General features: G+C 41.9%; 1 protein-coding gene across 1 annotated transcript; it reads right to left on the bottom strand.

Moving 5' to 3' along the window:
- Window positions 1–3,452: 3,452 nt before the first annotated feature.
- LOC144648454 (uncharacterized) lies at window positions 3,453–5,285 on the bottom strand. Its single transcript, XM_078508003.1, has 2 exons — window positions 5,224–5,285; window positions 3,453–5,058 (listed from the first exon to the last, which is right to left on the bottom strand). Exons 1-2 carry the CDS (start codon window positions 5,283–5,285, stop codon window positions 3,453–3,455), a joined length of 1,668 nt encoding a protein of 555 aa, XP_078364129.1.
- Between the last annotated feature and the right edge of the window lie 5,186 nt (window positions 5,286–10,471).

Genomic DNA, 10,471 nt, shown 5'->3' with positions numbered 1-10,471 from the left:
GGGGGGGTAGTAATTTTTGTTGGAATTCTGGAGGGTTTGGAAGTAATTTGTGTTAGAATTCTGGAGGGTTTGGAATCTTGTCTGCTTAGTAACCTTAGTAACCTGGCCTTTGAATGGAAGTGAGGCTGAAGGTGACCTTGTTTTGATACAGACCTTACTGCTTTTGTTGTGTAAATCATGTTGTTCTGATGCTAACTAGTTTGCATTTACATGATAAAGCAGGGAGGTTTGTATCAATGCAAGGTCACCTCCAGCCTCGCCACCATTCAAAGGCCAGGTTACTTGGAAGGCAACTGTAAAATGGACTATTAATTTGTATAGGAATTCTGGAGGGAGGGTATTTTGTGTGGGAATTCCGAAGGGATGATAGTTTTTTCTCATGGAATTCATGGGGGTTAACCAATTTTTATCATGGTTTTTCGACGGGTAACATGCATGTTTGGAATTCGCCGGGGTAACTATTTTTTGTAGGAATTCTTTGGGGTATAAGTCTTATTAAAGGATTTCTTCAGGGGTGGTACTTGAAAAAAGGTGGGTCCTCAACAGGGGGGTGCGCATATTTAATGCAATAGCCCATTAATTTGCTGATATAACAAAAGGTGTGGGATGACATATATTTTATTAAAGAAAACTCATTACATATCAAACATGAGGCTATTTCCAGCTTTCCAAACACATCACCAAAAAATGTGTTTGTCACTCTTGTCTTTCAGGGAATCAGGCAATTGGCATCAAGACAGGTGGAGTGGAAGCTTTACGTGATGGGAAGTCATTACACATATCAGGACACGTTAAAGCTGATCAATATCATGGCATCAGTGAAAATGTCCCTTACTGTGTTGTTAAAGCAAAAGTAACCAGGCAAACAAGTCTAAACATGGAACCATATTCCTCTTGGATAATTGTGCATAAGGAGAAGGGAGTTGTTGTTGAGGCATATTGCACATGTCCAGCCGGGTAAATTATTTTTCAATGTTTTATTGGTGTACGCTAAGGCAATGGATATTATTACCTAATACACTTTTGTTTTGTTTTTTGTTTGTTTGTTTTTTATTTGTGGTGTGTTTTGCACACACCAGCTGCAAAAAGCATAATTTATATTTATTTCCCTTCTCTTGTTTTCCTTGCTTTACAACTACATTTCTTGGCCAGTATGCATCAGTGTACATAAATATATCAGCAAGGCTAAATAGGCTATACATTTTTCTCTTGCTAATTTGCAAATTTTGTTTGTAGTCTTCGAGGAACTTGCAAACATGTGGCATCTTTATGCCATTATGCCATTCAAACAGTTGCCTGTGGTGGAAACAGGGTGGTTACTGAGCAGGTAAATAATTCCTTTGCTTTAAAATTGACAACTGTTTCATAAGTTGAATAATGTGATCAGAGAAATAGTATATTTGCAAAAACAATGGTTGTAATATCATTGTTTTATAATTTATGTATTATTATTATAAAAACAGATATATGTCACATATTAACCTAATTATAAGTGAACTTGTTTGCCATGAATCTCCTGTTCTTTTGTAATAGATGTTTCTTGAAATTTCACAGGTAACTGTGTGGTAGAGGAAATTGTGTCAGATTCAAAACGATTCAATTATGATCCACGTGCATTAGATGATCGCCACTGCAAACCCCTAAAAGAGCTCAATATAGATGAACTGCGAGAAGCATGCAATGGCTGTGCTGGTGTTCTCTGCTATCTGCCAGCTGAACCCAACCCTGATTATCAAGAACCAGATCTCAGTGACTGCTCAGTGACAAAGGAAATAGTAGTGACACAAGAGGAAACCACTCAGCTTGTCACACCTGCCCTACCACCATCACTTACTGACCTGGCTCAGAGTATAAGCAATCTAGATCAATATTGCAAGGATGTTAGCAGATTCTTAGATCCCAGTATTATTCAATTGATATCAGAGGCAACCAAGGAACAGTCTGCCAGCAACACCTGGTATGATTACAGAAAGGGACGAATTACTGCTAGCAAATTGCTTAAGGTTGCAAAGAAAGTGAGAGAGGATGGAAGCGTTGGTGACAAAAATGATTCCTTGTTAAAAGATATTATGGGTTATAGGCCACCAGCTTATTCTCCTGCAATCCACTGGGGCCAGTACAATGAAGATAATGCTATTAAAGAGTTCTTCAAATGTAAACGTTCTCAACACAAAAACATGAAAATACACAAGCGTGAGGTGGTCCTGTGGAGCACAAATCCAGTTATTGCAGCATCGCCAGATGCTTTAGTCAGCTGTTCGTGTTGTGGAGTGCGACCACTAGAAGTAAAGAACCCATTTACTCATAGAAACCTATCCATTTTACAGTTTGCCGGTCAACCAAATTCATGTCTTCATATAACATCCTCTGGAGAAATAAAGCTGAAAACTAATCATGACTATTACTATCAAGTACAAGCCCAAATCTTAGTGGAGAATGCAGAGGTGGGATACTTCTGTCTTAAAACTGCCTCTCCCTGTAACAATTTCCATTGTGAGGAAATAGATTTTGACCCAATGTTAATGGAGGAAACCATTGGAAAAGCACAGATCTTCTTTAAATTGGTTGTGGCACCTGAGTTACTGCATGGCAAACTGAAAAAAAAGATGGAGTTGACAGAGTCTTCAAGTGATGGCTCAGTGCCACCAGCCACTGAAAGTGAGACAACAGTAACTGAAGAACCAGTGGTATCTTCAGTTGTAGATTACATGTGCCTTGTCTGCCACAAAGAGTGTCTTGATGAGCCTGTTAACTTTAATGACATGAGTGTCTGCTGTGACTTTTGTAAAAAGTGGTTTCACTGGGTGTGCGTCGGTTTGAAGGGAACTGAAACATTCTTAAAGAGGCGGCATTTGAAATGGAAATGTCCCTTCTGTTTAATTAATTAAAAGTATATTTCTAGCTATTACAGATCAACAAGGAGGCAGTCTGTTTTAAGGCTACTTTTGTACTGCATCATCATCATTACTACTTTCTTTACCCTATGTTTTTGTGTGTGTTTATGCATGTATGTATGTAAGAATTTTAACTGTTCAGTAAAAGATTGTTTAAACTGCTAAGGGACCTGGACCGATTTTCAGTGAAGTCTCTCATTGCCACCAAGGTCAAATAGCAAACTCTCTGGTAGTCCTCTTGTGCACTTAAGTCTTTTAATGGGTGGGGTGGGTGCTTATTCAAGGCGAGGGCTTACATGTATTAACTTTTCCTTCCTATAGGGTGGGAACTTATTTGAGTCGGGCACTTACATGTAATACAAGGTTGGGCCCTTAATCGAATAAGCATGGTATTTGCCTTTTACAACAAAGTCTTTATTTACCCATTATTTGACTTTTACGTCTTCAAACCTTAACCAGAAGGTGTGAAGTGCCCTCAAGTGGCTCGTGAATAGCTGCCCCTTAATTAGCTTGGGTGGGGTATGAAGCATAATATAAAATGCTACGTACATTGATTACTTATCTACATTGTAGTGGTACTATTGGGGGCTGCAGGTTAACTAGAGCAGCAGTAACAGTGACTATGTGATCAAAAATATCAAACATTTCAAGGGGCAGTTCAGCTTTCATAATGTCAAAATCTTTTATACGGCCAATAACACGCTCCACGTGGATTCTGGCATTGGCCACCTGTTTAGTACGTTGATCGTCTGTGTTTGAAAATTGCTTCTTCGCCTTTAGAAATGGGGGAATAACAAGTTTTACACCTTTGTGAAGAAGAAGCTCTTGAATATTAAACCCCCTGTCAGCTAATAGTGTATCTCCTGGAGAAAATAGGTCAACAATTCCAGACCTCTTTACTAGGTCCTTGTCACTCATAGAACCTCCTGCAGCTTTTGAAACAAATGATATTGTTCCAGCTGGAGTGCAGGCTACCAGCACTTTGGCTGTTGGTCTTCCTTTGTATGACGAATAAATTTGGCTGTTTGCTTTAGCCAGTGATGGCCTTTGAATAGGTACCTCTGTACAGTCAATGATTGCCCTCACATTGTTGTACTTTTTGAAGCAGTCAGGATAGTACAGTGGCAATTCCTCTTGTTTTGGCCAGTACAAAAGTGGCCTTAGTTCAGCTGCTAGAAGTGGTAGCCAGGTTGACAACACCTGTGAAATAAGACTCGTGCAGGTGTCAAAGAGTTGAGCTAAAAACTGTTCACTCAAATTTAGCTTTAATTTCATTAACACGACCAAAAGTTCATTTTCTGGTTTAAGGAGTCGCTTGGGTCCAGGCCTCAGGGTTTTTTTCACTTGATACGATTTAACATTTCGTGAATTTGCTCCTCTGTAATACTGCATGTGAGGGAGCTTAGGTTTGACTAGGTTCAAGATCCAAGTAAATAAAGAATATGATTTCAAACCAGTATGAAGCAATATAAGGTCATCTGAATGGCTAATCTTGTTTATGTCATATGATGTGGCAGTGGTCCTTGTCGTGGTGTTTTTCAACTCTTCCAGTGCCATCTCAAGTTCTTTAACTTTATTTTGAAGTGTAAGATTTTCTTGCTCTAATTTCAATAACTGTTGTTTACAGTATCCACATTCTGATGTACAGGTACAAACACTTGATACCTGTTCAGTTAATCTGGCATATTGGTGTTCTTTCTGGATGTTAGTCACTTTTTCAGATTCAAGAATATTGCTAAAAACAGCACTCTCGTTGAGGTCATCAAGTGCTTGTGTGTCAGTTAAGGGCATTTCATCTCTGTGAATTGAGTAGTTATTTCTTTTATTTGGTGTGTCTACAACAGGGATTTTCCGCTTTATGCCACCCTGTCTTGTTTCAATATAATCATCATCATTCTCCTTATTGATAGACCAGCTGTTTATTATATGCTGAATGTCCATGTTTTCACTAATTTTTTCACTGTCACTATACCCTCTCATGTATAAAGTAGGATGAGGATGCTGGCCATAAGGTCTACCGAGGACAAAATGGTTGCTACAAACCCTTGTGTTGTCAGTTATCTTAGTAAGATCCTTACGATTTATCAGTTTAAGCCACAATATTCTCCATTTTGGAGGACAAGAGTGCCATTTAAGTTCCTTCACATGGTCTTTTACAACAAGCCTATGGTCATTAAAAGAGTAAAATGTCAGTGTAAATCCATCTGAAAAATTTTTATTCAAATATATCTTCTGTCGAATTTTCCCGCGTAAAAAATACGCCAATATTTTACGTCTTTAAGTATCCAAAAAACTGAAATATCATCATATTTGAAGTTGCTCTACTCACTTGTCTTTAAATCTTCTGTCATTGTTGCAGTTGTAAACAGCGCAGCGATCTCCACCTCCCATTTTACTAGCTAAATTTTTGCTTTTGTTCGCTTCTTTATCCGACAACCGAGAATTGAAAATTTCGCGCGAAAACACTGCCCCCAAACGGTCCCAGTATGCAACGCGCGCAAAAAACATGGCGGCAACTGCGAAATGGACTATGACTGAAGATTCCTTTCCAATGTTTAATCTAAAAGATTTATTTCATAGAATATACAAAAATTTGTAAGACTTAATAAATAACTTCATCTGGACACTTATCAGCCAATGCAATAAGACACTAAATGGATAAGAACACTGAATTAGCCTCGCTTAGTTTGTTGGTGACGCATGATAAAAGCTTACGTTCTTGCTGTGAAAATTCTCAATATTCAACGATCTGCTAAACGGGGAAAGACATTTTCCATTAAAAGAGGTCATAGGGTAAAAACTCTTTTACTCCTAGTCAGCTTAAAACTTTCCCTTGACAAATTAGAGCCTGAACAACATCACAACACACCTGAATTTCTCAGCTTCGTCTTCATCGTATTTATCGCGTATCTTCTCAACAACTTCGTCGATGCTCCACTTAGAAGAATCCAATGAAGAATCACTGGACTTAGAAGAATCCATAATCCTAATATCTCCGTTTTTCACACAGTGTAACGATATTATGTAATAAGGCCTGGTCGCCCAGCGCTCGAGTCAGAATCGACCACGAGTTAAATTGTGTTGACCTGTTGAGCCAGGAATTACAGAGCCTTTACAAAGCTGTTGTCCTTGTTATTTAAACCCTAAAGATCTTTACATGGTGTCAGAAGAGTGGTTACCTTGGATTTACACACAAAGATTCGCGTGAACTCGTGAACGCCACGAATAAGAAACCCGAACAAGCTTACCTAGAAATCCAACATGGCCGCCGCGTCATTTGGCCTGCCTCCACCGGAGCCTCCACAACTCCAGCAAGGGAACACAGCCCAGAAGTGGAAGAAATTCAAACAGAAATGGAGCAATTATGAAATAGCAACCGGCGTAGCAAAGAAAGATGAACCAACACGTGTCGCGACTCTACTTACCGTAATCGGCGAAGAGGCTGTCGATGTTTACAACACGCTCACGTGGGACGAAGAAGGCGACGAACTCAAAATTGACAAAGTCTTGGAGAAGTTCGAGCTGTTTTGCAACCCGAGGAAGAACACTATCTATGAACGCTATGTTTTTTTCTCGAGAAATCAAGAGAGCGGTGAGTCCATCAACCACTACGTGACTGTATTGAAGAACTTAGCGGACACTTGTGAATTTGGAGCACTCAAAGAGTCGCTTATCCGCGATCGGATTGTTTTTGGAATACGAAACTCCTCAGTAAGAGAACGACTCCTGAGAGATGCAAAACTAACCTTGGAAAGTGCAACCGAGAAAGTCAGGTCAGCCAAACTCACTCAAATCCAACTGAAGCAAGTGGCAGCAGACAAGACAACCGATGAATCAATTAGTGCCATTAACACTGAGAAACCTTCTGAAAAACAGACTAGTAAATTACCTATGATTGATTGCAAATTTTGTGGCAGAAGACATCCAAGAAACAAGAATCTTTGCCCAGCATATGGTTCAAAGTGCCAGAAGTGTGGTCTAGCAAACCATTTTGCAATAAAGTGCAAAACAAGGGAAACAAGACCACCAAAAACAGGCAAACGACTCCACCTGGTTGAAATAGAAGATGATACTGAAGACGAATTCGCTATCGACATGGTCACTCACAAAATTGGATCACTGAACACCGAGAGTAATGATGAAGTTGCCAGTCAGTTGTTTGTGACGATGATGGTAAACGACAATGCATATGTCAAATTCCAGCTTGACTGTGGAGCAACCTGTAACCTTCTACCACTGAAGGACTATGCAAGAGTTATGGGAGATCCTGATGACCTCTATGTTGAGAAAAGCAAGGCCAAGTTAACCAAGTACAATGGAGCAGTTATGTACCCAGTGGGGAAGTGCAAGCTCAAGTGCACAAGAGATGGCTCGTCCCATGTCCTTGAGTTCCAAGTTGTTGACGGAGATGTGAGACCACTTCTGAGTGCAGAAACATGCCAAAGGTTGAATTTCCTAAAAGTGATGGTGAAAGACTCCTTTCATCATGTGGATACAGTGACTCAAGACAGCCAGTTCACTCCATCAACGTCGAAGACAGTCATTGAGGATGACATCTTGACAGAGTATGCAGATGTTTTTGAAGGCCTTGGATGCCTCGCAGACCCCTACCACATAGAGATCGACCCAACAGCACAACCAGCGATACACCCACCCCGCAAGGTACCTGTTACCCTAAGAGAGCCATTAAGACTGGAATTGGAAAGAATGGTAGATGAGAACATTCTGGCCCCAGTGAGCGAAGCAACAGATTGGGTATCAAGTATGGTTACAGTGGTCAAGCCCAACAAGCTCAGAATATGTATCGATCCTAAAGATCTAAACAGAGCCATCAAGCGGCCTCACTACCCTCTCCTTACTGTTGAAGAAGTTGCCACCTGTCTAAGCAAAGCAAAGGTGTTCTCTGTACTTGATGCCAAAAGTGGGTTCTGGCAGGTGCCGCTAGATGACGCCTCCAGCAGACTTACGACCTTCAATACCCCATTTGGTCGGTACCGCTGGTTGCGCATGCCCTTTGGCATTTCCTCAGCACCCGAGGAATTCCAGAAAAGGATGAATGATACCTTTGGAGATATTAAAGGCACTGCAGTGATTGCTGATGACCTTTTGGTGTACGGAGAAGGTGACGACATGGAGACTGCCACCTCAGATCATGACAAGAACCTGAGGATCGTTCTTGAAAGAGCCAGAGAGAGAAATCTCACCCTCAACAAAGACAAAGTCCGCTTGAGACTTACTGAAGTACCTTACATCGGTCATTTGCTTACAGCCGATGGTCTGAAACCAGACCCAAAGAAAGTAGAGGCAATCCTGATGATGCCAAAGCCCACTGATGTACAGTCAGTAAAGAGGTTCCTGGGAATGGCAAATTACCTCTCAAAGTTCTTGCCGCATTTGTCCACAGTCACGGAACCACTGAGGCGACTAGAAGACAAGCATGTGGAATGGCACTGGAATGAAGTCCACGAAAGAGCCTTCACAGACGTAAAGCGACTCATCACTAATCATCCCGTGCTACGCTACTATGATGTGTCAAAAGAGGTCACCCTACAGTGCGACGCATCTCAATCAGGTCTTGGAGCTGCTCTGTTGCAGGAGGGCCAGCCAGTAGCTTTCGCATCAAGGGCGCTAACAACAACAGAGAGAAATTACGCTCAGATTGAGAAGGAACTTCTCGCGATTGTACACGCGTGCGAGCGGTTTGATCAGTACCTGTTCGGCCGAGAGGTCACCGTCGAGACTGACCACAAGCCCCTGGAGGCTATACTAAAGAAACCACTACTCACAGCCCCAAAGAGACTCCAGCGAATGATGATGCGATTACAGAACTACCAGCTTAAAGTTGTCTACAAGAAAGGCCAAGAGATGTACATCGCAGACACCTTAAGCAGGGCGTACCTACCTTTACCAAACCATATCTCACAGAATGAACTAGAATTCATCCGATCTGTAGAAGAAGTCGACATGACCAAACATCTTGCTGTGACCAGAGAACGTCTCGCAGAATTTCAACAGAAAACAAAGGATGATGCAGTCCTGCAACAGCTGAAGCAGACTATTGAACTGGGGTGGCCAGAGAGAAGAGAAGCAGTCCCTTCAGAAATCCGTGCATATTACTCTTACCGAGATGAACTGACAGTACAAGATGAAATACTCTTCAGAGGGAACAGAGTCGTAGTACCAGCAGCTGAGATGCTAAAGAGATGCTAAAGAAAATCCATGCAAGCCACATTGGCATTGAGGGCTGCCTTCGGCGAGCAAGGGAAATCCTGTATTGGTCTGGAATGACTTCAGCCATCAGGGACTGTGTCTCTTCTTGCGGGACATGCAATTCACTTCGCATGGAACAACCCAAAGAGCCCCTCATGCCACAGAAAGTACCCGACAGGCCCTGGTCAAAGGTTGCGGTGGATCTGTTTACACTGGATAAGACAGAGTATGTCATTATAGTGGATGACTACTCCAACTTCTTTGAGTTACGAGCCCTGTCCGATACGAGAGCTTCGTCAGTTATTACAAGTCTGAAATCGCAGTTTGCCAGGCACGGCATCCCCAACACAGTCAGAAGTGATAATGGTTCTCAATTCTCTTCATCAGATTTCAAAACATTTTCTCAAGAATGGGACTTCGAGCATATCACTTCCTCTCCTTACCATGCTCGATCAAACGGAAAAGTCGAGAATGCAGTTAACACGGCCAAACGAATCCTCAAGAAAGCAAAGTTAGACCACAAGGATCCCTACCTGGCTCTTCTCGACTGGAGGAACACTCCAACCGAAGGGCTCGATTCCTCCCCAGTACAGAGGCTGATGGGAAGGAGAACCAGGACTCTCCTCCCAACTTCAGCAAGATTATTGAAACCCAAACTTCCAAAGCCTGTCAAGAAACTCTTAACAAAGAAAAGGGAGAAACAAGCACATTACTACAACAGAGGGGCCAAACGACTAAAAGAGCTCAAACCTGGAGATATAGTAAGAATGAAGCCAGATCCAAAAGATCGAAAAAAGCTGTGGAAGAAAGCAACATGCTTCCAGGAAGTTGCGCCAAGATCCTATGAAGTTGTCATCGAAGGGAAGAGATACAGGAGAAACAGAAAGGATTTGATAGCGACACAAGAGAGTCCTGCAATCGATAGCCACGTAGAGGAACCAGATGAGTCACTCCCGTCGGACGACCAGTCCCAGAGAGTCATTGACCCAGTTCAGCCAGGCACGCCTTTACCTGCCCACACAACTCCAGAGCGACCAGGGACCCCGTTTCAAAGACTACTGCCCACCCTGAGGGGTGCAGTCAAGCAGAACTGTAACTTTGTTGTGTTTTCGTTTTGAATAATGTTAGGATGGACTTTGCACAGGGCAGTTAAGTGAGCGTCCGTGTAAGAACCGACCACTCGATTTTCGGCCCAGAACAGAATTCCTTCAAATTTTCTGTGCAAGACAATTGATCCATATGATAAACAAAAATAGCAATATTTTGGCTTGTAGTGTTATTTGTCAATATTTTTGGCGATGATTGCTGAGAACGGTCAAAAACCGAAAAAATCATCCTGTTTCGAGTCAAATTTAGGCGTCGCGCTC

This window comes from Oculina patagonica, chromosome 4, assembly GCF_052425735.1.
Source record: "Oculina patagonica isolate OP01 chromosome 4, crgOcupat, whole genome shotgun sequence".
In the NCBI taxonomy this organism is placed as follows: Eukaryota; Metazoa; Cnidaria; class Anthozoa; order Scleractinia; family Oculinidae; genus Oculina; species Oculina patagonica.
The sequence above is the reverse complement of the archived record's forward strand: the minus strand, read 5'-3'. Positions and strand labels throughout refer to the sequence as shown.

Bases quoted from the DNA above. Each gene is read 5' to 3' on its own strand.
- LOC144648454 (XM_078508003.1), bottom strand. From the start codon at position 5,285: ATGGGAGGTGGAGATCGCTGCGCTGTTTACAACTGCAACAATGACAGA. The intron at 5,059-5,223 runs GTGAGTAGAGCA...TAATGACCATAG, and splicing joins GACAGAAGATTTAAAGACAA to GCTTGTTGTAAAAGACCATG.